The 27,725-nt window shown below is 43.4% G+C and overlaps 1 protein-coding gene and 1 pseudogene across 1 annotated transcript in view; one reads left to right on the top strand and one right to left on the bottom strand.

Annotated features, from left to right (window-relative positions):
* Positions 1-776: 776 nt before the first annotated feature.
* On the top strand, positions 777-7,318 carry LOC103751213 (annotated as a pseudogene).
* A 6,249-nt stretch (positions 7,319-13,567) lies between these two features.
* The window catches only part of Edem1 (ER degradation enhancing alpha-mannosidase like protein 1), a 42,654-nt gene continuing 28,496 nt past the window's right edge, over positions 13,568-27,725 (bottom strand). Inside the window, exons 7-12 of the mRNA XM_008854579.3 lie at positions 25,691-25,811; positions 25,031-25,201; positions 23,123-23,196; positions 21,304-21,400; positions 20,033-20,236; positions 13,568-17,309 (exon numbers count right to left, since the gene is read on the bottom strand). Of these exons, the coding sequence (XP_008852801.1) occupies positions 17,220-17,309; positions 20,033-20,236; positions 21,304-21,400; positions 23,123-23,196; positions 25,031-25,201; positions 25,691-25,811 (757 nt within the window). The 3' untranslated portion in view covers positions 13,568-17,219. The remainder of the gene's footprint in view (positions 17,310-20,032; positions 20,237-21,303; positions 21,401-23,122; positions 23,197-25,030; positions 25,202-25,690; positions 25,812-27,725) is intronic.

Raw genomic sequence — 27,725 nt, 5'->3', positions numbered from 1 at the left:
GGCTGCCCTTAATCATGACACATTTTTAGCCAAGGACAGGTAAGATGTCCCATGACAAGCACTCCTAAGACAGGACATGCACATGGCCAGGTGCATGATCCAATGACGGGCAAGGCTTGATCAGAGGTGACACAACCTAAGACAGGCAAAAATGCATAAGATTAGAAGAAGGAGATAGCCGTCTCTCCTCAGGGAGCCACCTATGAGGTGGGTAACCCGAGAAATAAAGTCAGTCTGGCCTTAAAATAAAAATAAAAAGGGGGCGATGTGGGGACCTAAAGGCCCCACCTTACAGAAGTCCAAGAGGAAGTTACTGGGGCAGCCTGACTTGCTTTGAAAGTCTGAAGAATACTTCCACACTGCTGAGGAGTGCATGATCAGTGCATGACCATCCTTAAGATACACCCTCAGGCGAGGAGAGGGGATTTCCAGGTGCCTTTATAAGCTCTGTAACACCTGCAATAAATGAGTCCCTGCTTGACTAGGCTCCCCGTTGCGCCTGAGTGTTCCCAGTACTGGGGGCGGTGTGGGCTGGCTAACGGTGTGCTTACTCATCCCTAATCATCACTGCCCAGGGGCCGCTGGTTCGAACCCCCGGCACCTTTCCAGTCCCTGCTTGGCCCTCTTAGCTCTGATCATTCTTTGACATTATAACACTTATTTTTTATGCAAAGGCATAATCTTATCACCATATTCCCACTACCCAAACGAGTACCTGGCATGATACTCAACCTAGGAATCTCTGTGGTCATTTTTGCAGACCCCTCAAACTTACCATGGCCTCCACAGGTCTACAAATCCGGGGGATCACTCTGACTCTGTTGAGCTGGGTTAATGCCCTCATGTCTTGGGCCTTGCCCATGTGGAAGGTGACTGCCTTCATTGGCAACAGCATCATCACAGCCCAGATAGTGTGGGAGGGGCTGTGGATGTCCTGGGTGGTACACAGCAGTACAAGGTGCAGGACTGCCCCAGGCTGCAAGAGCCCTCTGTGTCATCACACTCCCGTTTGTCCTGCTTGGCCTGCTGGTCTACCTCGCTGGAGCTAAGTATACTACTTGCGTAGATGAGAAGGTTTCTAAGGCTCACCTGGTGCTCACTTCAGAGATCATCTTCATCATCTCAGGTATCCTGACCCTCATCTCTGTCTGCTGGACCACCAACTCCATTATCCAAGATTTGTACAATCCTTTGGTGGCTGAAGTCCAAAAACGGAAGCTAGGAGCCTCCCTCTATCTGGGCTGGGCAGCCTCAGGCCTTTTGCTGCTGGGTAGGGGGCTGCTACAATGCTCCTGCTCCCCTGGAGGGCCCCGGAGTCCTGGCCATTACATGGCCTGCTAATCTACATCTGCCCCACATTCACCTCTCACCGGCTGTCTACATAGAATTATGTATGATGCCCATTGGGGAGTGAGGCTTTACTGGCCAGGGACTCATGCCCCTGAGCTGATGCCTGGTAGCTTTAGGGTTGCTGGTTTTTTGTTGTTTGATTTCTTGTTTTTTGTTTTCCTAGTACTGGCTATCCAACCTAGGGCCCCACACATTTGGTAGGCAAACATTCTACCATTGAGCTAGACGATACTAAACCCTGCCCCTGGGGTTGGTTCCTTCATCTTGTTTTTGTGATCAGGGTCTCATGTAGCTCTGGCTGGCCTCCAGCTCTAATTCTCCTGCCTCAACCTGAGTGCTGGAATTACAGATGTGTGCCACCACACCTGCCTCTTATCTTCTGTTTTTGTTTTCATTTTTAATCTGGAGAAGGGCAATCTTTTCAGTCCATGTGATAACTGAATCAAGATCCATGCCACCCAGCTCTGCTGTTGGCATTTCTCACCTTTAGATAATGAAGCTGGAGGGGTGAATCTTGATTTTCAGTATCTTTTCACTCTTGGGCATCGGCTATTACCTGTGTGAAGGCTGCTTGTGGCTCTGGTCTTTGTGATTACAAAATGACCTGTCTCAAAAGTTCCTGCTTCTGGTGGTGATTGGACTTCCCTAAACTTTCAGAAACAAACACACCCCTTCCTGATCAGGCCATTCTTCCAAACCCTGGAAGGGCAGGTGATAAGTTAGCCAAAGAACTGTCTACTCCAAGTCTTCAACTTTTGACCCCTGCATCCCATTTCCAAGGTTACGATGTACACTCCCCATGTCCATTCCTGGCTGTGCTGTAGATTCTCCAGCTTTGCACACTTTTGCTCTTCCCTGTCCACCCAATGTTTTACTAAATAAAACATGATTTTTTTAAAAATGAGTACCTGGCACAAAACAACATGTAATGCTTGTTGAATAAAAGAATAAAGGACAGCACTCAGGAGACAGAGGCAGGTGGATCTCTATGAGTTCAAGACCATCCTGGTCTACTTAGTGAGTTCCAGGCCAGCAAAGGGTCACAATAAGGCCCTGCCTCAAAACAAAAATATAAAGAATAAAGGAATCAGAAGTACCAATCTGCCTCTCACCTATTAATAATATATACTCTAGGTAAAATAATATTTTAGAGAAGATAATAAATGACCACTATTTAAGTACAATAGGTACTTAATAGATGTTCACTGTCCACACACGCAGGAGAACAGGGACCATCTCCCATCCCCATCCCTATCAGCTTAAGACTAGAAGACAATACAGTAGTCCCCCACCTTTATTCACAGAGGATATGTTCTAAGCTCCCCAGTAAATGCCTGAAATTGTGGACAGTACTAAGCACCACATATACTGTTTTTCCCATTCATATCTATAATAGTTTAATTCATAAATTGGGTACAGTAAGAAATTAACAATAATAAAACATGACAATTACAGCAATATACTGTAGTAAACATTATTTTAAAACTAATGAATTGCTTATTGCTGGAATTTTCTATTTAGTATCTTTTGTACTTCAAATGACCCCTGGGTAATTGAAACCTGGGATATGGAAACTACAAACAAATAGAACATAATAAATAGATTCTGGGATGTGTCGAACCTGGTCAGGATGAAGGTCCCCTGGTCCTCATGGGGGCTGGGGGGAGCTGCCTCTATTGGAGACTCACCTGATCAGGTCCTTAGTACACAGGAGCTAGTCCCATCTCCAGAGTTTCATATGCAATTAGTCTTGAGTGGGGCCCATGAATGGTCACTTCCAATAGGTTCCCAAGTGAAGCAGCAGCTGGTATTTCAGGAACCACATTGTAAGAACTAAGCTCTCTTGCTGTCAAGACTGCATCTTCTCACAGTTATTCCAAAGCTGACACAGTAGTCACTGAACAGCAGAGCCCAAGGGAAGGTACAGCAGGTAACCACGTTCACAAACCTCACCAAATCAATCCTTGAAAACAGGCTTTTAGCTCCAGGGTGTAGTGAAGGTCCCCCAGCAAACAAATCAATGCTGTGATTTGCAAAGAATTATCTCTGACCACCCACCTATACCAGACCCCTGGAGAGACTGGTAAAAGACAGAGTCAAATTCCCTGCCATCCAGTTATGTTCTGGCAGCCAGACCAAGGAAATCACACTGAAGTCTGAGACCCACTGCCCCAACTACCAGAGTCATAAAGAAAGCACCAACAAGAATTCTGTGAAGAACACTCAGAACCAGGAGCTAAAGCTAGAGAGAGAGCAGATCTGAGGGTGATGAAAAGAAAGAGGATTTGCTAAGCCGGTCCATCTACGGTGTGCCAGATCCCTGACACATACCATCACTAATAGAATCACCCCCCAAAACTCCATGGGACAGGTATAATTAACCCCATTTTACAGGTGAGAACTGAGACCCAGAAAGGATTATTAATATGGAAAAGAATCCAGGTTGAAACCCACAGTTACTTGACTCTAAATTCTGGCTTCTGTCTATGTTAGATCACAGGAACTGAGGACAGGCAGGAACCAGTAGGAGGTAGGGAAGCTTCTAATGGTGAGAGGCAGCAGGAGAGAGGCTGGGAAAGCTGTGGTCTTGTGGAACTCCCAACTGTGCAGTACTAAGAAAAGTGGTTGCTTTCCAAGCTGTATCTACTCCAATCCACAGCAAGCTGAAGGCAACTGCACAAAACGAAAAGGAAACCACCCACCCAAATACAAAGGAAATCCTCCTTGCTTTCCAGAGAGCAGGTCTATATTTCTCCTTTCTCTTACTTACCCGGGAGCTGAAATCATCATCTAACAACACAATTTGTGGCTTTTCTCTAAAGCTCAGTATTGCTCTCTGAAGAATAAACACGTTGTATCACCTGAATTATAGGTACGAAGGGCCTATGACTTGGGGTCTTAGACCTACACAGCCCCACACTGCATCACTACAGGCCCCACCCCTCAATTAGAAGCACACATCATGAGTTTCATAGGAGATTCCCAAAGACTGTGAAATTGCATTTTCATATTGTGTTATGTTTTCCTCTTTGGGTTTTTTGAGACAGGGTCTGCATTATGTTGAAAACACACAAAATTGTTGTTTCTGAACTGTCCGTTTTTTTTTTTTTTTTTAAGGCACCATTAGAAAAGCAAAGCAATAGTGGTCTCTTGTGGAAATGAACAGCATTTGCAACCAATTTTATAACCTAACACTGAAATACAGGACATTTTTCATACCCATAGGAGAAAATGGCCCATTTTCACAATGAAATTACAATCTAAAACCCTAAAGCCATATTCAGGAGGCTTTCCTAGGGGGCATGAAAAGTTTGTTATTATTGCTTATTTGTTTTACTTTTCTTATTGGCCACCAGCCCTCTTGCTCTGTGCTCCTCAGATCATCCAGGTAAGCCTGAGGCAAGTGTTCAAGAGAGTCTCTTTGAGATAGCATGGTCCAAGCCTCACTGGTGGTCTATGGGGTGCATCACTGCATTTTCATTAAGCATTATTTTCCAAAGGGGCTACAATAGTTAGGCAATTTCTACTCTGAACACCCACTCAAAAGTGCACTAATACTGGATTGATAACTGCTCTCAATTGTGTCCATGGAAAGCAAACAAAGAATAAGCCTGCAGTAGAACTAACAGGGCTGGAGGGGCTCAAAATATTTGGTTTACTGCTCCAAGGGATGATGTGCATTCCCCTCCCAACTGTTTTGTTGTTGTTTTGGGTTTTGTGGGGGGGGGTTGATGTGTGTGTTTTGTTTGTTTGTTTGTTTGTTTTTGTTTGTTTGTTTGTTTTGAGACAGGGTCTCCCTGTAGCCCCTACTAACCTGAAATCTGCTATGTCATAGTCCTTGATCTCATAGAGATTTTCCTGCTTCCGCCTCCGAAATGCTGGAATTAAAGGACTGTGCCACCATGCCTGGCACATTTCCCCCTGCCATTTTGATGAATATTTTGCCATTGTTTACACTGGACCAGAACAAACTAAGTCACAATTCAGACGTTATCAGCATGTACAAAGATAACATTCACTTATGAAATTTAGCATGCACACTCTTAGTCAATCCGAGCTGCTATCAACAATTATCATAGCCTGGATGGCTTAAACAAAGTTTAAAAAACAATTTTTAAATATTTTATTTGTTATGTATTTTATGAGTACGGGTGTTTTACCTACATTATGTAAATGCACCCATGTCATGCAATGCCTGTGGAGGCAAGAAGTTAGCTGCCGTGTGGGTGCTGGGAACAGAACCCAGGTCCTCTGCAACTGCAGTCAGTGCTCTCAACGGCCCAGCCATCTCTCCAGCCCCTTAAACAACTTTCATTTCTCACAGTTCTGGTGCTACACATCTGACACCAGCATGCCAGCACTGTCTGGTTCTGATGAGTACATCTTTCCCTTTGCAATCTGTCTTCCCATCTTTAACTCGCATGGCAGTGGGCTGTGAAGCTCTTGTGCCTCTTCCTTACAAAGGCACTAACCCCATCTGGATGGATCCATCTTCATGATCTAAATAACTCCCCAAGGCCCTATATCCTAATACCATATTGGAGGCTGGTCAACATCTGAATGGAGGAGGGGCACAAACCTAGTCCATAGTCTACACTAAGGAATAGCATGTTCATACCATAAAGAATAAAGTGACCAGTTATGCGTAACTACGAGTTATACAAAAATGTTACCAGTACTTTCCTTAGAAGACCCCGTGTCTCTCCATGATGACATTTGTTCCAAAAATGACACCTTTTATGAGAACCCACAGATAAATTAGAGTTCAATACCAGGGTGGGTAGCAACGGGCCCAAAGCTGAACTGAAGGACACAAGTCTTCACAAGGTTCTCCCTCTGCATGGTGGGCTTCGGGGTGCCAACAACCACCATCCCTCAGAGCAGAAGTTGCTTCTGCAGGCACAGGCCCACTTCCTCTTGGCTGGACGAGTCTAATCCATGGCTCTAGCATCGCTAGCCAGACGCGAGAGAAAGACTGGGCCAAGCGCGACCCCTAGTTCCTCAGGTCACGTGTGCCAATTTAATACCCCACCACTCTGGACATGTGCTCAAAGAGTTTTACTTACAGGTTCTGAGCACAGAGGGCTTCGTGTATTCGATCCTCGTGAGGTGAGACAAGTTTCAGAGCGTGAACACGGCGCGGGCGCATGTGCAGTAAACAGCACTGCTATTGGACAGTTTTCCTGGACGGGACTCCTGGTAAGTAACTGAGTGCCTGGTTAGCAAGCCTGCTACATTTCAGTCTTGGGGTGATTTTTAAATAGTCCCAGGTGAGGGCGTTACATCTAAGAGATTGGTAAGCTCATTTTACCCAGTGTATCTGATGATTTATTTTCAGATGTCATTTTTTATTGGCACAAATAATCAGCTTGTGCCTCCGGGGTGTCCTAGCAGATGGTGGTTGTTTTCTTGTGTAAACATGATAGAGACCCGGGTTTTGCAGGCACTTCTCCAAATGGAGTAACTCGGGTCCAGGTTGCTGCTTTAGCCTCTTCTCGTGTATTCAAAATGGACACCATTAAGTCAGATTAGAAATCTGAGGTTTGGACAGCAGGGAGGCTCTTCGGGGCTGGCTTTGAAATGAAGTATGACATGGGGTAAAGAACCAGAGTGACCTCCGAGTCAGAACGTAAAGGGGGACTGTAATTGTACACCACAAAGAACTTAACGTTTGCATCTTAAAGGGATTCTTCTCCAGAAACTCCTCTCAGACATCCTGCAACCTCGGGTCCCTTGTGCTTTCTGCCTCATGCTAGACCATAATCATCTCAGACATTCACATGCTCACTTTGGGCAAACCTGGGCTTGAATGTTGTCTCCTCAGAGCTGCCATCCTTTATTATTTATTATTATTATTATTATTATTATTATTATTATTATTATTATTATTTTATGTGTATGAGTGTATTGCCTGTAGATAGATGTACCCGTGTCGTACAATGCCTACGGAGGTCAAATGAATGTGTAGGATCCCCTGGAATGGTTGTTAGGTGCTGGGAATCAAACCCGGGTCCTCTGTAAGAGCAGCCAGTGCTCAACCGCTGAACCATATCTCCAGTCCCCAGAGCTGCCATCCTTAAGCAATGCCTCTAAAAAGGGCCTGTCCTTCACCTAGCTCTTTATCATACTTCATTTTTCCCTTCAGTTTTTAAAAATATTTTTATTTTATATGTATGGGTGTTTTTTCCCACATGTATGCTAAGTGTACCACATGCATGCAGTACTCGCAGAGGCCAGAAGGCAGCAAAAGATCCCGTGGAACTGGAGTTACAGATGGCTATTAGCTGCCATGTGGGTGCTGGGCTGGGAACAGGGCCTCTTGATTGCTGAGCCATCTCTCCAGCCCCCCTTCAGATTTTTTGTTGTTTTTGAGAATTTCATATACATACAATTGTTTTGATCAAATTTACTTCCCCAATCATTCCTCCTCCCGTCACCCCACTCTTTTCCCCCTCCCAACTTCATGTATTTGTTTCTAAACCCACTGAGCCTACTTAGTGCTACCGGTATGAGCACTTGCGGAGACAGGGCATCTACTGGAGCATGGGTCTCCTCTCTGGGATCACATCCCTGAAGAAAGCTGATTCTCACCCTGCCAGCAGCCATCAATTGCCTCATCTCCTCAGCTAGGGGTAGTGCTTCATGAGCCCTCCCACCCATGCTGGGATTTTGGCTGATTTGATCTTGTGCAGGTCTTGTGCATGCAGTCACAGCTGCTGTGCCATCTGTGCAATGGCCCTGTCATGCCCAGCAAATACTGTTTTGCTGCAGATGTCCACTACCACTGGATCTTATAATATTGCTACATAGTGAGCCTTGCCTCAAACTTTAAACCCTCCTCCATGCTGGGATTATAGACTGCTTCATTTTTCCTCATAGTCCTTTACAGCTTCCTAGCATCATCTTACCTATTTGCTCATTTCTATAACATTTTTCTGCTGGCCACCAGCAAAAACATCTTACTGTTTGGACCAGAACTTCAGTTTGTCAGCTCCCTTTCCCCAGGCCCCTGAATGGTGCTTGGCAGATTCTAAAAATGAAATGATATGTAAATGAATAATTAAATGATCTTTTATTTATTTAATGTATATGAGTATTTTGCCTGTGTGTATGCAAGTGCACCTGTATCATGCAATGTCTGTGGAGGCCATAAGACAACGTCAGACCCTTCGACCTGGAATTATGGACAGTTGTTAATGGCCATGAGGGTGCTGGGAACCAAACCCTGGTCCTCTACAAGAGCAGCCAGTGCTCTTAACCACTGAGCCATCTCTCCAGCCAAAATGTATTTTTAAAACATCAACATCAAAGCAACATAAAATTTTAAGAATTTACCACATCCTCATGATTTTTATAATTACTTTATTGCTGTATTTTATAGTTTTCCACGTTTGTATCTCTAAGCAATGAACTTAGTTTGGGTAGATTGTGAACTATCAATAAACGGATTGCTACTGGCTCTTTGCTCCATAATATTCCAGTGTGGATTGATTGATGATTGTTTATGTACATTTGGGTAGTTTTCCTTTTGAGGGTGGGGTTTTTGTTCTTGTTTTAAGGTTTGGGCTTTTTTTTTTTTTTTTTTTTACTTTGCTAAACAATGCTGTTATGAACAGGCTTATATCATCTAGTTTCCTACATTCAAGAGATCTTCTAACCCAAAAGACAGAAAATGGAGAATGTTTTCTGTAAAGGGCCAGATAGTGCAGATTCACACCACTGGAAGCCAGAAGGCCCATCTCTGCCTTTGTAGCAAAAGAGCAATCGTAGGTAAAATGAGTAAAATAACAAGGCTGCACTCCAATAAAACTGTTAACAAAAACCATAGTCCATCCTGCTGACCTACTAAGCATGACCTTTGCAGGTACGGAACTGGCAGAGCCACTTCCTTATGAACCTCTTGACAGCCCAAGCGGGGCCCAGAACAACCTGTTAGGTCAGAGGGCACAGGGCATTCAACTCTACAGGATGTCAATCTCCTTCAGAATGGTTGAATCTGCATTCCTACCAGCAATGTAGAAGCATTACACACAGACATACGATTCAGTTGGAAGGGGCTCTATCATCTAACAAAAAGAAATTTTCTCAACAAAATTTATTTTTTAATCACACTAATATTGTAATGTTAGCTCAATCCTGAAGACTTAATACTTAAATACTTGAGTATCCAATTTTAGAAATTTTGATAATTATATACAATATGTAAAGTATTTGTCAAACTGTACAGGTCTGTAACACAGACACTAAGACCAAGAAATTGTCCTAAGTTGAGTCAGTATGCAATCCTGAGGTTCTGTGGTGGGAGAGGGCTGGAAATACCCAATGCAAATAGAAAAAAAGCTTAGATTCCCAACTAATAAATAATGTATGGAAATACATGAATAGATAATGGCACATAATCATAATGGTTTTAAGATTTCAATGGAATTAAGGGCTGGAAATGTAGCTCAGTGATAGAGTGCACGTTTACCACACACAAAGCCCTACGTTAACCTACAGTTGTTACTTTAAAGTGTCAGTATTTGGGGGCTAGAGAGATGACTCGGTGGCTAAGAGCATATAACTGTTCTTAGAGAATGCAGGTTTGGTCCCCAGCACTCAAGTTAGGTGGCTCACAACTGCTACAGCTCCAGTTCCAGGGGATCCCACATCCTCTTCTGGCTTCCCCAGGCACCAGGCACTCATGTGCAATAGCCATACACAGATACACATCTATACATGTAATTAAAAATCATCCAAAAAAATTTAATGTCAATAGTTGCCCTCCCCCCGAAAAAAATCAGTTCAATATGGTTCAGATAGTTTTTGATCAGAAACTGGCCCCTTAAAAAACTTTCTTCATGCTGAGCACGGTAGCACACACCTTTAAACCCAGCACTAGAGGCAAGCAGGGGATCTCTGAGTTCAAGGCCAGCCTGGTCTACATAGCGACTTCCAGGTCAGCTGGGGCTACAGGGAGACCCTGTATCCAAAAGACCAAAAAAAAAAAAAACAAAACAAAAACCTTTCTTCACAAGCAGGCTTTCAAATAATCAGGCCATGTTCTACACAAATCTGATAAATCTGATTAGCTCCCCATGAAAGGCAGCCAGACCAGTTCCCTCAGAGCATAGCTTTTTCAAAGTATCCCACAGTGAAAGACACTCTGATTCAGAGAGTGCTGTTTGAGGGCCAGTCTCTTCAGAACAGGTCTTGTGTGCTGAGGCAGTGCATACCGCCCCCCCCGCCCCAATTTCCAAAGTAACGTCCGCTCGCACTCCACACAGGCATATTCCAAAGATGAGGCGAAAGGGCATTCACTGTGGCTTCTGAGGTCTATTTCCTGGGTCTTGGCACCTCGCAGTTAAGTTCCCATAGCAGGAGCAGGTGTGTCACCCCAACACAACTTCCTTCTCCCAAACCTCTGGGAAGGAAGATGTCACTGGGATTAGACCAAATTTAGCTACATTCCTCTGGGGATAGTCATAGCACTTCTCTCCAGCCTGGGACCAGAGACAAATTATTCACAATGGTACCTAAAAGAACTTAAGGTTACTGGTCCAAATTGATTGTTACTACAGGTAAGATTATTTTCCATGAGGCTGGAGAGAGGTAACTCAAGCAGTTAAGAGAAGTTAAACGCTCTTGCAGAGGTCCCATCTAGTTCTTAGCACCCATATCAGGTAGCTCATAACTGCCTGTGATTCCAGCTTTCAGGGACCCAATGCCCTCTTCTGAACTCTTCAGGCACTGACATGCAACATGCAAATAGGGACACACACATAGACATGGAGAAACAGAACTTACCTTCCTCATGGAGGTGTGAATATGGTTGCTAAGCCATGTGCAAGCTACATATGACCAGTGCACCCACAATGGCCAGTGGCATGAGGACACAGGAATTCAGTCAGCCCTCTGGCCTCACAGTCAGACACAGATAAGAAATAGTACACTTCTCTGACTAAATGTTAGAAGTAACACAGGAAGATTTTAGATGTTGCCACTAACACTCTGATGAAATGTAGCGACCTGTTCACTTTGCCCTCCTGAGAACGCTGGGACTCAAGGTACTATGAGCTCCAGTTTCATGAACAAACTATATGAAGTAACAACCCAAGCCACATATCCAGGACAAAGACAAAGCTTCCAGGTGGGCCTCAAAAGTTAGTCCATGTTCTTACCCATCCACAGACCCTCCACAGGGTCTCTGTTTAAAGTTGGGCATGTGGTGCAAATCTGTGACCCCACCTACTTGGGAGGCTGAAGCAGGAGGATGTCAAAAATAAAAATCTTTTGAAAGTACTTCTGAGTTGAGCATGAATCCCAGAACTCAGGAGGCAAGAGACAGGTGAATTCTCTGTGAATTTGAGGCCAGCGTGGTCTACATAGCACGTCCCAGGCTAGCCAGGGCTACATAGTGAGACCTTGTCTTAAAAAAAAAAAAAAAAAATGTAGCTCTGAGGTAGCTCAGTTACAGAGCACTTGCCTATATGCCTAAGGTGCTAGGTTTAATCCACCACCACGAAAAAATTTTAAATATAGGCTAGGAGCCTACGAGATGATTCAGCAGGAGGTAAAGGCATTCGCTGTGGCAACCCTGACAGCCAGATTTGGACCCCCAGGACCCACACGGTAGAAGAATCAACTCCCAACTCCTACAAGTTGTCCTCTGACCTCTACACATGTGCCATGGTGTATGTGCCCACCACACCCATACATAAAGTGAAATTAAAAAAAAATACACACACACACCAGGGCTTATCCTGGGACTAATCCACCTTGGTCATTGTTATAAAAAGCAGAGTTATTTTACGCATGCCAGGTGCTGTTGTATCCCATACATGAGTCTGCTCCAAGCCTCACAACCACTCTACAAGTATGGACAACTCCATGATAGGAAAATTGAAACCAAGAATGTGCCACATTGTTGAGTGCTCAGCCCTAAATGGGACATCAAAGCACCCCTCCAAGGTTCAGGGAACATTGTGGAAGAGGTAGGTGTCTAGGGAGGCCAGAAGAGGGCGTCAGAGATCCCCTGGAGCTGGAGTACAGAAGGTTGTACGCCTCCTGACGTGGGTGCTGTGAACTTAACTCCAGTCCTTTGAAAGAACAGCAAGTACTCAACGCTGAGCCATCTCTCCATCATGGGTAAAGCACTTGCAAAGTAACAAAATACTTTCCACCTTAGGGCTTTCTCCTGAACTATATTAACTCCAGAATTGCCTACAGCTCTGGGATGGAACATTGAGATGCCAAAGTCAAAATCAGCTGTCCTTTACCACAGGAACTGAGAGGACAGTTTAGGAACAGGTCAGCCCTGTAAGACACCTCCAAGCTTCCCCTGGGGACAGTGCTCACCACATTACCAGGAAGGTGCTACTTTTTCTTTTTTCTTTTAAAAATAGGCACTCACTATTTAGCTCAGGCTGATTTCAAACAACCCCCTGCCACAGCCTCTGGATTATAGGTGTGCACCACCAAAAGTCCCAGCACCACTGCCCCATCTAAACCACTAAGGGACTATATGAGGCACCTTGCTAAGGACAACACAGACCTGGGTCCAGAATATAGGTAACTGACAAGAATGCAAATAAAGCACCGGAAGGCAGCACAGTGAGAGGCTGGTGATGCCACACGCCACGGAAGGGGCTCATCCATAGCACAGTGAGAGGCTGGTGATGCCACACGCCACGGAAGGGGCTCATCCACAGCACAGTGAGAGGCTGGTGATGCCACACGCCACGGAAGGGGCTCATCCACAGCACAGTGAGAGGCTGGTGATGCCACACCATGAAAGGGGCTCATCCACATGCAAAGGACATTCAAACAGGAGAAGCACAGTGAGAGGCTGGTGATGCCACACGCCATGGAAGGGGCTCATCCACATGCAAAGGACATTCAAACAGGAGACTGTGACAAACTGGACAGGAATTCAGCAAAGAAGCCTAACTGTTAAAAAACAATTTACTAAGTAGGGCATGGTGGCACACACCCTTATTATTCCCAGCACTCGGGAGGCAGAGGCAGGTGGATCTCTACGAGTTCAAGGCCAGTCTGGTCTACACAGTGAGTTCCAGGCCAGCTGGCGCTACAGGGAAACTCCGTCTCAAAAAACAAAGACCAAAAGAAAAAAATTTACTAAATATTTTAGTCACTGAAGTTTATGATTTCACAAAATGATTTTCCCCTTCTCCTACAGGTAGTAAATATGTAAGTATGTAAAGGAGAAACACGGTGACAACTCAAAAAAGAATCTTTTAATAAAAATTATTCATAAAAATCCTAATAAATTTCAAAGAGCAAGATATTCCTTAGTACATTTATAAAAGAACATTTGGTCCTTTTACAAAAAGCTCCCTTTTAATTTAAATACATTTCTTATTTACAGATTAAACATAAAATATCATCTATGGTAGCAAAGTATATTGCACATTACAAAGAGAGAGAAGCATTTGTGTATTTCAGTAAGTTTTCCCAGAGTTTCCAACTCTAGGTTTTATTTTTTGTAAAAAGATTTACTTTTCTTATATATAATAAATAAAAATGCAGCTTGTTTTTCTACTCAACATTAAAACAAAATACCTTTTTAAAATACTATTCCTCGACCTCTCAGAACAAGTGGGGAGCAGTGAATCAGGGCGTTCCACAGGTACTTGACACTTTACCAGATCCACATCCAAATTCAAGTGGGAGCTTAGTAACCCTGAGCCCTGCTGAACTGGGGCTGCACGGCCCCACCTTCTGTTCACAAGGGGTCCCTGCCCTGCAGGGAGCAGGCACTAGAGTGGGTACTGCATGGCCAGCTGTGGCTAAGGGGATCTTCAGCCCTACCCTCTGACCAGCACTAAATTTGAACACGTCCAAAGAGCAAGAGCTCGGAGCCCTGGAGGAAAGGAACGTCTGATGCAGTCTACAAGATCCAAAGTGAAGAACCATAGGGGATGGTCATTCACTAAAGCAGGTGAAGAACTAGTGAAGAGGGATATTTTCCTCCATGGGGGTGAGAGGAAGGGCAAGAGGGAATGGTGGCCCCAGGGTTGTGCAACTGTTCTTAACAAAACCAGTAATATGAACTCTCTGCTGACATTCATCCAGACACCACCCTGATGTGTATTCCTTTAAATACACAAAACTATTTGAACATCATATGCAGAGTCCACAATCCAAGACAAGAAAAGCCCAGGACACCATCAAAACTAGAAATTCAGTTAGGAAGAGCAAGCTCTAGAAAAAGAGCTAGGAAAAAACTGAAGGTAGGCTTTGAGAACAAAGCCAGTTTTTCACAATAGCCAAAACATTGAGAGCCACCTTTGTTACCTCCTCTTTCAGGAGAATAGAATTCCTCAGTCACAGTATTTAGATCAGCTAAGCCAAGGCCATTAATGGTGGGAGAACTGGACTTACCAAGCCTAATCCTAAGGCAGCTTTCATTTTGCAACTTTGAGCATACTGACCAAAGCTGACACGAGACACCACTCGTGGGAACACAACACGCAGTCCGCCTTCACAGATGACATCTGTTCAGATTCCAGTCATTGTAGGGACAAAGAACTGAGCAAAAGAACCTCTCCCCAGATTTCAGGACAGAGAATAGAAGGAAGAGCAAACATACCATAAGATATATCACAGTTGCTGACAGTTTGATTTTCAGAAAGAAAGCAAGTAGCTTTGAACCTGCCTCAAACAGTGTTCTTTTTATGACTGGCACTAGACAGTGTTCCTTATCTGATCCCACATATCAGTGACTACATAACATGAAACTTTACCCTGAGTAGTCTGGAAGCTCAATAACCAGGATTTATAGGAAACATCTACCTTACCATTGGCCTTGTCAATGAGTACCCAGAAGTCAAGAGGCTGTGAAATTTACTAAAATACTTTGCATGTCTGCCTGCACGAGATTCATGGGTAGCACTCAAGGTACCATTGTATTTCCAGACATAAATCCCTATTCCAAGAGCAGGGGGGATAAGAAATATGTAACAAATGAAGGGCCCAGATAAGAAGGAGAATGTTGGGTGTTCACATATAACTGCCTCAGGAACAAGACAGAATGATGGGGGCAGAAGTAAGGAAAAGACAGAGGCATGAAGAACTTCCTTCCTTCCCTGATCATGCTTCATTGTCCCTGGTGGATCATTACCAGTTATTACCTGAATGTGTCTGGAGACAAGGTCTAGGGGTACAGACACCTGTACATGCACGCATTTAACACTGTTACTGAGTTAACAAAAACATGTAAAGCAGGTAATATTCTCAAATAAAGCTTTCTATACAGATGGGACACTGTTGATAAACAGAACAATGCTTGTGAAATCAAGGAAACAGAAACATTTGATATTTTATACTTTAAAACAAATTGTATAGTCAATGTTTAAAAAACAAAGTGACACTACTGAAAACCCCCACTCTAAAAATGTCAAAGAACTGAATATCTATTTTCAAAATAGATATTACTTTTAAAAAATAAAATAAAATTTCTCCTTTCTGACTAAAAATGCAATGGTTTAGACAGGCTCTCTATTTTTCTAGTTATAGGAAGACTGGAGTGAAATCATGTGAAGTGTACAGTTGCAGTGACGGCTGAGATACAAGATACACGAGGCTGGAGGTTTTCCACAGACTTCTCACCCTTTCCATTAGGATGCCTTTCAGCCTTGTCACGGTGAAGGGAGGGCAGGCGAGGGGTCAGGCCCAGCTCTGCTTTGTAGGAGCAGTCAGTGTAAATTCAAAGAGAACCTTCTATTCCAGCTAAGGAAATAACAACAAAAAAAACATTGTAGCACTGTTTCCTCCTTCCTATATGCCTGGTTAAAATCACAGGTTTTAAAAGGCAATGATTGACCAATCAATTTCCAGAATCTTCTTCACACCCACCCTATTCCCTGTTCATCCTGTCATATGGCAAAACTAAAAAAGCTGTCTACAGCCACAGCAGTAGCTATGACAGTCAATGGCCCAAACAAAAACCCATAAGGCACTAATCTAAAGCCTGTATTACACAGAGAAATGGCTCAAGGATGTCAGAAAGTCATCTGATTGTTTCTTTGTCCCTGATTAGCTAATTGGCACTAGACAAGCAAACGAAACTCTAACCCAAAGATGGTCAGAACAGAGAATCCTTGGTTAAGAAGCACAAGAAAGATGGACACTCAGACAATCTTAGGGTATCTCTTCTCCCTAAGAGGCACATGGTTCTGAACTAGGAGAATTCTTCAGGTAAATTCAGATTCAAAAGAAGTGCAAAATGCAGGCCAAAAGATCTGTTAGTTAACCTCTTACATCACAACTTAACTTCAGAGGCTGCCTATCAGACTTCTGGCTAGATCATTAGTTAAACAATAACACTGTATAAATTACTTGAGGGAGTAAAAGAACTGAGTGACTTTCCCCCCGATGTGATCCAAAATCATGGCTGAGTATCTTGGGGACAATCCAATGATCCATTAAGAGAGAGAAAGGATGGCACAGTCAATGCAGTAAGTAGTGATGCCAAGTGAATCTCAGGGCCTTTGTACAAGAATTGCATTCATGATCCTCTAGCAAAGAGGTACTGTGGTACAGCAGTGGTGGCAAAGCGGGGAGACTGGGATTCCACGCATGGAGCCGGGAGGACTCCTCCAGAGATGCTGCGGTTACTGTGCTTCAGAACGTCAGCAGATCACAAGAAGCCAACTTCCGTGGCAACTTCTCTTTTCTAATTATATCCTCAGAAAAATATGGCATTTTATTAAACAGAAGGGAAACACTAAGTGTGCAAGAATTAACTGGAGGTAAGGAGCTGGACAGAAATTTCTACACCATCACAGATGGACAGACTCTTCCACCTCAGAGGAGATTTTGGTATGGTTGGGTTTGGTTGAAGGTCTGACCATAGTGAGGTGAGCAGGTCAAATCAAGCCAACCATCTGGTCGATCTGGCGCATGTAGACGCTCTTTAAGGGCAGGGAATATCTCCGTTCATCAGGAACACGATTGCACTAGAAAGACAAAAATGAGAGAAAACGTGAATTCTGGGTTAAAAACCCACAGGTCAGTCTCTTAGGGGGAATATCTCCGTTCATCAGGAACACGATTGCACTAGAAAGACAAAAATGAAAGAAAACGTGAATTCTGGGTTAAAAACTGTGGCTAGATAACTAAACCCAGTTTCTAAACCTGGGCACTATTGACATTTTGAAACAGAAGCTTCTTTTTTGTGGGGAACTGTTCTGTGTATCGGAGGGTGGTCAGCAGAGGAACACCCCTCGTCATTCCCACTTAGGGGCTAGAAACAACTTCCAGGCTCCAGTTGTTAGCAGCCAAAAATGACTCCAAACATTGCCAATGTCCCTGTAAAATGACCCAACTGAGAACCATATATGGAAATGTAATGTTCCCACTTTATAGGCAGAGAAAAAGAGATCTAAGGAGGTCAAAAGACACCAAGTGCTTAGCATCCAAGTCTAAAGTCTACATCCCTTGAATCCCTAACTTAAGAATTTCAGACACTTTAGCTAGTTGAAAATACTGGGCTAAAGATATAGCTGTGGTAGAATATTTGCCTAGCATGCACAAGGCCCTGGGTTCAATTCCCAATATGGGAGGCAGGGAGGGAGGGGGAAGGAAATACTATATTTTTCAGTTATCTTCTTATCCATAGCTACTACTGAAATGGCTGAGCATTATTTGTTTTGATCAAAGGCTCTTTTTCACCCTTCAAAGGTGATATGGTTTTGGGAATCAGTCAACTGTATATTCCTAAAAATGACTGTCTACATTATTTTCACTAGATACAAACTTGTTCCCTGTAGCATTTTGCCCAGGACTCTGCACTTGTGTACACTAGGCTCCATGGTTCCTTCACTACATGCAAAGCAAAAACCAGCAGGTCTTTAGTGGTTCCACAGCCCCTACATTTTCACAGCTGCTATCCTGGTACCTAAACACCTGGAGAGCTCAGACTCCAAAGACTGCTAGTGGATCCCTCCTCAGTTTTCTCACAGATCACACACCATATCTCCCATGTTTCTCCGTTGGTTTCCTTATTGGACAATGAGCCTACCCAGAATCCAGACCCCTCTGAGGGACCTGAATCACTGGGGCTTGGCACAAGATCATGTATACTAGTGAATGTGGGATATTGAAGGCATCTCCTTCCTAAAAGAAAAGACAACAATGCATGGGTACAAAGCCTGGCTCTACCACGTAACCAAAACCTCTCAGTTACCTCCCTCTTTCTATCTTCAAAGCGAGAAATTAAACGTATCTACCCCTTACAAGCTGCTGTGAAAAGCAAGGCTGTGTATCTAAGCATTTGGAACAGAGCCTAGAACATCTACTGGAACATTTCTCCCTCTAGTCCCTCTCAAGTATATTTCATTCACTACATGAACACTCCACAGCCTGGTGGAAGTTTGCTGTGGCCTGTCAATGTACTTCAGTGACTGACACTAAACACCTTCACATACATTAACAGAAAAGGACTAAAGGGTGCCCTAAGCAAGGTTCCTGGTGTGGGGAGGTGACAGAACGTGACCAGAGGGTGAGTTCTTGATGTGGCAGTTGTATTTTTTGCCTGAGAAATTAAATGGAACATTGTAGAATAAGACTTGAGATTTCAACTGATCCGGGTTCATGCCTTCATTCTGACTTACAGGACACTGTATCTTCATTTAAATCAACTGCCTTGGACTTTATTACCTCAGGTACTTCTAGTTCCAATTTTTTTGGAAAATAAAGGTTAATCAAACCTTGCAGAGTAAGGTCTACTTTAAATGAAGGGGGATGCTGGCTGGGCTTTGAAGGGCATCACCACTAACAGTTGTAAGAACATGACTGCTAAGGCCTGAGGACACAGCTGGCTGGAAGAGTGCTTGCCTGGCACACATGAACCCCTGGGCTTGATATCCCAGCAGCACATAAAACTGGTACGGTAGTACATGACTGCAATCCCAGCACTTGGAAAGTGGAGGCAAGAGGAAGACCAGAAATTCAAGATCACCCTCAGCTATACATTAAGTTTGAGGCCAGATTGTCTCAAACTACAAAACAACAGACTAAAACAAATGATGTTTGAAAAAGAATAGGACTGCTTTGCCCCTCCTTCTGGTGACTGACTATCTTTGCTGAAACTCCCACTTATCCCAGTGGATTCTCTCTTCTTCCACCACTGACCCCCAAGAACATGATGTGATGGAATATAGTAACTCTTCCTTGCAGCCATGGAAAAGCACCAGCAATAGATCAAGAGAGTCGTTGTAGTGGTACGCACCTAAAATTCCAGCATTTGGGAGGTAGAAGCAGGAGGATCAAGGATCAAGAGTCCAAGGCCGGTCTGTTACATAATTAGTTTAATGCCAGCCCAGGCTACATGAATACATGAGCTTGTATCCAAAAACAGAGATACCAGAAGGAGCAAGGAGGGAAACACCACCGACTCCCTTCAGGTCACTGAAGCCAGATCTATCAGCCAAAGATCGTCAATGGCCATCCTTTCCACAGGATTCTCTCCAAGATGCTGTGACCACTCTCCACCCACCCGCAGCCAGGAGTGACTTGGGCCTGCTGCTCCCTGGTTTCTCTATACCGTAACAGCACCTACATAAATGGTTCCTCTACTAACTCTTGCCAAATTGCCCAATCTGAATGTGCTCTTGCTGGAATCCCAAATGCTAAAAAACTATGTTTTCCTTTCCCACATTCATTTGAAAAAGAAACTCACATTAGAACTGGAGTTGACGACTCTGAACTCCTGAGACTTGGGCCTGTGCACAAACTTTTCCTCTTGGTCCCGCTCTCCATCTTCAGAGAAGAATTCCTTCCAAGGCAATTCCCGAAGACGTTTGTCCACAGATATAATGTGACCCTCTGTTGTAAACATGTACTTGGTCCCAGACTTGTGCACTGGATTCTCCTCATCAAACAGCTTGAGGCAGAGAAAAAAAAAAGATCAAATCGGGGCTGGGATATGGCTGAGTTAACCGCCACCTCACACACACCTGGATCACCATATCTGAAACCTGGTTTTGTACAGAATCACTGCAGGTTCTTTCAAAATTAAATTCCCAAGCCCACTGACCTCAAAGGAAGTCTTAACATCAGCCCCTGGGTTACTCTCACTCCACTAGCTCCAGGCCTGAGGACCATGAGGACGTGACACAATATATTACTACTGCTGCTACCTCTGAGCCTCCCAACCCTGTGTGCCTTCAAAGTGCTGTTTGTACATAGTCACTTAGAGTTAGGTGGCAGAGAAGACAGGAGAAAGAGGTTATGTGCATGAACACACATGTTCCACGTGTGGCTGACTGGAGAAGCACAAAGAATGCTGGACAGGACTTAGATCACGGTTCATGCTTCAGTTCTGCCATGTTCTACCCAAGGCCTGCTAAGTCAGCTGACCCCTCGGTATAAGCTGCAGTTCCCATAAGGGGCAGAATAAAGAATATGTAATCCCAAGGACTCTTCCAGATCCAGAAGTTCTCCTATGCCCACACATATACAGGGCCTGCTTGAAGACAAGCAAAGGGACAGAGAGGGAGTGCAGCATGGGCTTGGGTCAACATCATACATCAAGACCTATCAACACCACTCCCATACTAGGAATGTTGCTCAGGAGTACAGTGCCTGCCTAGCATGTACAAGGCCCTGGGTTCCATGTCTAATATCAGGGTAGAGGGGATATTACTCTCTTCCTCAAAGAAGCTTCCCTGAAGATCACCATAAAGTTAGCCTCATCTCAGTTCTTACCAGCACCTCCTACAGTTCCTAATCGTAAGCTCATTTCTGTCTATATGAAAGTAGCTCCTCAGGAAGCTGAAGCCATAAGGGAAGGCAGCCATGTCGTTTTGTCCTGACCAGGCTTGTAACCCTGAGAATGTACAATGTCCAGCACAAAGTAGTAACCAGTAAATATTTATCTGACAGAAGACTGCACAAATGTTTGCTCTCAGTAGCACTAAACACCCATGGTTCATCTTGCAACACACGTACCAGATACAAGTATTTACAGGTCTCACTCAGAAAGAAGCTCTCCATCCGGTCTTCTTTAGACTTGTCTATGACATGATGTAGCGTGGCATATCCACATCTATAAAACAAGGCTCCTGTGAGTCCTGCTTCTGGCTCTTTCCCCATGCTCATTACCAGTCAGAAATGTTCTATTACCAAAAGAATCAACCAACTTCTCCAACACCATATAAAAAACAAGCCATGCTACATCAAAGAGCTCTTCCTTGTTTTAGCATGGCTGCTTGCAATTTTATTTTAAGTGGTTTGGCTGCATCATTAGCATAGCATATTAATTCCAAGCTGGGGACAGAGGACAAAGCCTAGCATGGCATCACAAAAATGACTGGCAAAAAATTTAGAAGTGGGACTGGAGAGATGGTTCAGTGGTTAAGAGCACTGGCTGCTCTTTCAGAGGACCCAGGTTCAGTTCCCAGCACCTACAAGGCAGCTAACAATACTCTGTAGCTCCAGTTCCAGAGGATTTGACACCCCTCTTCTGACTTCTGCAGGCACTGTATGACATGGTACACTTAGACACATGCTGGCAATACACTCATACACATGAAATAAAAATAATAAATGAATTTTTTTTAATTTAGAGGAACTGACTTAAATTTTTCATCTCAGTTTTTTGTACAACAGGTTTATTGTTTGGGTGTCCTAAAACGGTATTTTCTATGATATATTGGTAAGTAATATACAAAAGAGCAAGCTATAAAAATCAAAATAGAAAAGTATACTTATATATACTTATGTATACATACATCATATACATAAATACATCTAAAAGATTCTAAGTATATCTCCTTCAATACTTACTGTGGGAATCTGCAGGTAGATATCACAACAATCATCTTCCACATCTTAATATTCTGTACTGCCTAAATGTTTTAATGACTTACTGACATAAAAATTAAAAGAGGGGCTGGAGAGATGGCTCAGTGGTTAAGAGCACTGACTGCTCTTGCAGAAGACCAGGGTTCAATTCCCAGCACCCACATGGTGGCTATGAACCATCCTTGACTCCAGTTCCAGGGGAATCTGAAGCCCTCTTCTGACCTCTGTGGCATTGCATGACACGGGTGCAGTCACATGCATGCAGGCAGGCAATACACTCAATACACATAAAATGAAAATAATAATTTTTTTTTTTTTTTTAGTTAAAAGAACAGAGTCTTCCAGGCCTGGTAGCTTAGGCCTTTAATCCTAGCACTTAGGAGGCAGGCGCAAGCAGATTTCTGAGAGATCAAAGTCAGCCAGGTCTATATAGTGCGTTCACGCCAGCTGGAGCTACAGGAAGGCCTGTCTCCAAAAACACCCCAAAACAAAACACCACCACCAACAAAAAGAATAGTCTGCTGAAACCTTACCAAAAAAGGGGGAGGAAAACATAAAAATGTAATGACCACTGTAATGGAGAAATTCCAATATTCCAAAAGGTAAACCATTTCTCTACAAAACTAACATTAATGTACTACACATTTAAAATGCAAGTAAGACTAATATATCCAAGCTGAAGAGATGGCTCATTGAATAAAGGTGCTGGAGGTCAATCAACAACCTAAGTTTGCTTTCTGACCTCCACACATATGTGCTGTGACATGCATGTGCCACCCCCATCCCCCCCACACATATATTCACCCATGTATACACACAATAAATAAACGTAATTTTTAAAACTAAGCAAATTAATTCAAAGTTTATTTTAAAGAGTAACATTTCCCCAGAACAAATGTAAATCAATCACAAGTGGCCCAAAAATAAAAAGGAAGGAACTTAGGAAGGAACTTAGAAAACTGACTTGACTTTTGTGTACTTTTCCAGACTCTGTAGAATGTCCATTCCCACGTGGAGGTAGAAAGGATTCTTGGTTGCCTAGAGACAATATGAGAGAATGTGGTCTAGCAAGGGCTTGGATGAGATACCATCAACACACACCAGTAGCTGCAGGGATCCCCTGAGGGGTTGAGTCACCAGCCTAAGGACAGAGCAGGGGTCAGGACTGGTAAAAGACTAAGGCATTCTGTCAACAAATACCAGTGATATGTTAACTTTAAGCAGAGTTAGGAAATCTGCTCCAGGGTAGAGCACTACTTTGGCTACACTGTCAGAAATGAAACAATGCCTACCCTGAGATTACCAAATCAGAGAACAAATCCAGTTTCTACTTGCTTCAGAACTCTCCAGAAACTAAGGTGCAGGGACAGGGAAATGGGACCTCACTTTATTCCAATTACAGCACTGTGAAGAGAAACTACAGTGAACAAAAGTCCTTTAGAAAACAGCTGGCCTGTACACTTTCCTCTAATCACCTAGGAAATAAGTGCTTGGCCTCCTTACTCCTCTGTCACATGTTCTCTGGTTTCTTCAATGCAAAAAAAAAGTCTCTAGGAAGATGAGACTTTTACCCCTAAAACTTCTAGCTCATACCTAATGCCAACCTATAGCAACAAAGGAATAACTGGTCTGTTGGCTGCCTCCAGATTAGAAGGACCCAGGTGGCCTCAGAGGGAAAACCTGTAAAGCAGAAAATTCCTATAGATGCAAAGAATACAGCCTTCAAAAAAGCTGAAAGAAACAGCAGAAACCTACAAACAGGACAAAACTCAAGACAAGCCATACACAGCAGGGAAGGTGTCCTCAGCAACCAGCTTCACTCTAATCTAAGCTCAGAGAAGCCACGTCCCAGAATATCTCTTCCCATTTTCAAGGGGTTCTCTAAAACTCATGCCAAATCTCTTTAGGGATGAGTACTAAGAGCAGTTTTCCCAGATTTTCTACCCCTTCCATCCTCATTTTAGCCTAGAAGCAGTGACAGGATTAAGTATAAAAATGTTTGAATAAATCTAAAGCACAGAATGAATTTTGCTATCAGAGTCAGTGAGAATCAGGGTCTTTTACCAGAGCTTGCTGACTAAGTCCTATCTCACACATACTGAACTAACTAAAGCCAAGGGCTTCCAATGCTGGGTCTGGGTCTGCCACTGTGTCTATTCATGGAATGTGAAGAGGTGTATGTGTCAGAAGAAGACACTTAACAGAGGAGCGTTTGCTCTGGCACAACAAGAACTGCATAAAAGAAGAACATTATTTTTTCAACTTTAAAAAAATGGGCATTCAGGTAAATCCCAAAGACTGTCTTCTACAAGCAAGAAAAACCAATTTTGTAAGTGGATAGTTTTATAAACACCAGATAATTGGGGTTTTTATTGACTGATTTATATTTTGTGTGTATGAGTGTTTTTCTTGCATGTATTTACGTGTATCCATGTCATGCAGTGTCCATGGAGGCCAGAAGAGGGCATCAGATCCCCTAGAACTGGAGTTATGGATGGTTTGTCAGCCACCATGTGGGTAACTGGAAATTGAACCCAGGTCCTCTGGAAGAGCAGCCAGCGCTCTTAACCACTGTCATCTCTCCAGGCTTTTTTTTAAAAATTGTACCCCCAAAAATATTTTTTTGGCCAAATAGATTTGGAACACACTAAAGGATGAACTCTTCCTCTTGAATATTTAAAGATATGAGAAATAAGCACTGTAATAAAGACAGGAATCTTTATAAAATGTTAGGTTAGAAATGTGGATACAGACACTTTCTCCGCCCTATGGAACCAAGAACAACACTAAGTACAAAAGACTGGAAATAGATAGTACTCAATCAGGAATCAAGCCACGAAACAACAAAGCACTGCTCGATGAACTCCAATACCTGGTAGAGGAGATAGGTGGATTCCACTAACTCTGGTCTCAGTGGGTAGAACAGAACATCAGGGGCCTGTAGCTGCCAGTTATACCTCTCAGGGAGCGCCCCATACCGCTTCCATATGGCATAGTAGAAGGCGTGGAGGCAGATGGCATCTTCCACATCTCCTATCAGAACCTAAGAAGACATCACAGATGAATTATCAGAAATCACAGGCAAGTCTAGGAACTAAGTTCACAGAGGGATCAAGACGTGTTATTAACTTCCCAACCAAAAGAGCTAGGGGATGCTCATATCTTAGGATAAATAGAGGAAGCAGAGTTTCCATTACTTGCTTATTCTTAACAAATCTGGGGGAGAGGGTATGTGCAGTGCATGCACGAAGGCCAAATGAGGACATTGGGTAACAGTGCTCTATCATCCTTGAGAGAGGGTCTCTCACTGAACTTGGAGCTAGTCTGGCAATCAGCAAGTCCCACTGATCCTCCTGCCCCCAACCCCTATCGCCAACAGCATTAGTGTTACAAGGGCATGCCACTACCATGGGCTTTTTTTATTTTTTTAGGTGCTGGGGATTGAAACTCAGGTCATCATGCTTATACAGCAAGCACTCTTACCCACTGAACCTTCCCTGAGCACTACTTAACAAATCTGATTGCAGATTACCTGCAGACCAGGGAAGAAAGCCTGCAGAGAGTCAATCCAGGTGTTCATGAGCTGCCCACTAAACATGTTCACATTGACGTAGAGTGGAGGGTCTCCTTCTCCTTCATTACAGGCTTCCCGTCTGTGGATCCAAACAGCATAAGCAAAAGTGAAAAAAAGCTCACCAACAGCACTCCAGCTCCGTCCTTCTGGCAGTTTAGCTCCTGGTAGTTTCATTTAAACAAAACTCAACATTAACTTTTTCCTAACTCCATCCTTAAATCTTTGGCAGTAGAACTGCCTGTAGCTGTCTATACAAGAACTTAGCATAAAATAAAAGTTCTAAACATAACCTTTGTGATATATCAAGATTTCATTACATTTTACAAAAGGCACTTTGACATTTAGGTTTAAAAACACTGACATGTAACAGCATTGGTCTGTGTTGGACTTGACCTGAGCAAGGAAGCATGTTTTTTTTTCTGTGCAGACAGTCTCCTCTGGTATAGAACCTGGTCCTATAACAAAGGGCTGGAGGAACATGTCTATGCGGGACCCGGAGAGATCTGTCTGCTCAATTTAGTTTAGCGTTTTGTAAAGTCAAATTGAGCTGGGCATGGTAGTGAATGCCTATGGTCTCAGCACTCAGATGACAAGTCTCCAAAAGTAAAATGGTGCTCACTTCAGGAGTACGTAATAAACAGGAATGAGGGAAAATTAGCATAGTTCTTGCACATGAGTGACACGCAGATTCATGAAACAATCCAAATTCTGGAAGGTTTGTAAGGGTTTTCTAACAAAGCAACCAAAAAAGTCCCAACAACAACCACTCTCCACCACCCCAACAAAAATACAAGAGAAACAAAAACAAAACTGGCAACTCCAGACAAAAGCCTTTTTTTTTTTTAAATTTTATTTTTATTTTTTTCATTTATGTGTAATTGTGTGCCGCAGGTATGCATGAGCATGTTTGTGCAAGTGTCCATGGAGGTCAGAACTCAGTATCAGAATCCCCAGAGCAGAAGTTAACAAGAGATTGTGGGCCGCGTGGGTCCTCTGCAGAGCAGTATTTGCTCTCACCCTCTGAACCACCTCTCCAGTCCCCAAAAGCCTTACTTAAAACACGGCACTCACAGAAACGGTTCTGACAATGGCAAATGTCACAATGAGTAACAATCTTAGGAAATACAAAGCTCAGGAGATATTACTTGCACTAGTCATTTACTACATACATATATACACAGAAACACCTGGGGAAAAAAGGGCAACTGCAGGATACGAGGCTTTGCAGTTCTGCATGGCTCTTTCATAGATGTGCAGTCTCTATGGACATTCTAAATGTACAACTGAGAAAGACAGAATGCTTTCAACAAACTAGGGGAACTGCATCTTGGTTTCAAGCACTAGAAAGAACAATCCTAACAGTTCTCTGGAAAGAAAAAGAACAAAAGTAACAATTGTCAGGGCTGGAGAGATGGCTCAGCGGTTAAGACACTGACTGTTCTTGCAGAAGACCAAGGTTCGAATCCCAGCACCCAAATGGCAGCTAACAACTGTCCGTAACTCCAGTCCCAGAGGATCTGACAGCCTCTTCTGACCTCCGTGGGCACTGCATGACACGGGTGCACTTACCTACATGCAGTCAATACAAGCATACACATAAAATAAAAATAATAAATAAAATTTTAAAAGTTTAAGAAAAAAGAAAATAACAATTGTCCTGCATCACAGATCTATATGCAACAAAATCCAAGCTATGCTGGAAGTGAGGCTCATGCCTATAGTCACGACACTTGGGAGGCTGAGACAGAAGGAGTCAAGCCCAGCCTGGCCTACCAAACAAGACCTTGTCTTAGTAGGTATGCTGGTTAGCTCTGTCAACTTGATGCAAACTAGAGTAACCTGGGAAAATGGAACCTCAATTGAGGAACTATGTCTACCAAACTGGCCTGTGGTCATATCTATGAGGCATTTTCTTAACTGCTAATTGATATAGGGGAACACCTAGCCCACTATAGGCAGTGCCATCCCTAGGTAGGTGAGCTTGGGCATATAT

Source organism: Nannospalax galili, unplaced genomic scaffold (genome assembly GCF_000622305.1).
Source record: "Nannospalax galili isolate Female #2095 unplaced genomic scaffold, S.galili_v1.0 scaffold846, whole genome shotgun sequence".
NCBI classification, from domain to species: domain Eukaryota; kingdom Metazoa; phylum Chordata; class Mammalia; order Rodentia; family Spalacidae; genus Nannospalax; species Nannospalax galili.
This window is presented reverse-complemented; position numbering and strand designations above follow the sequence as displayed.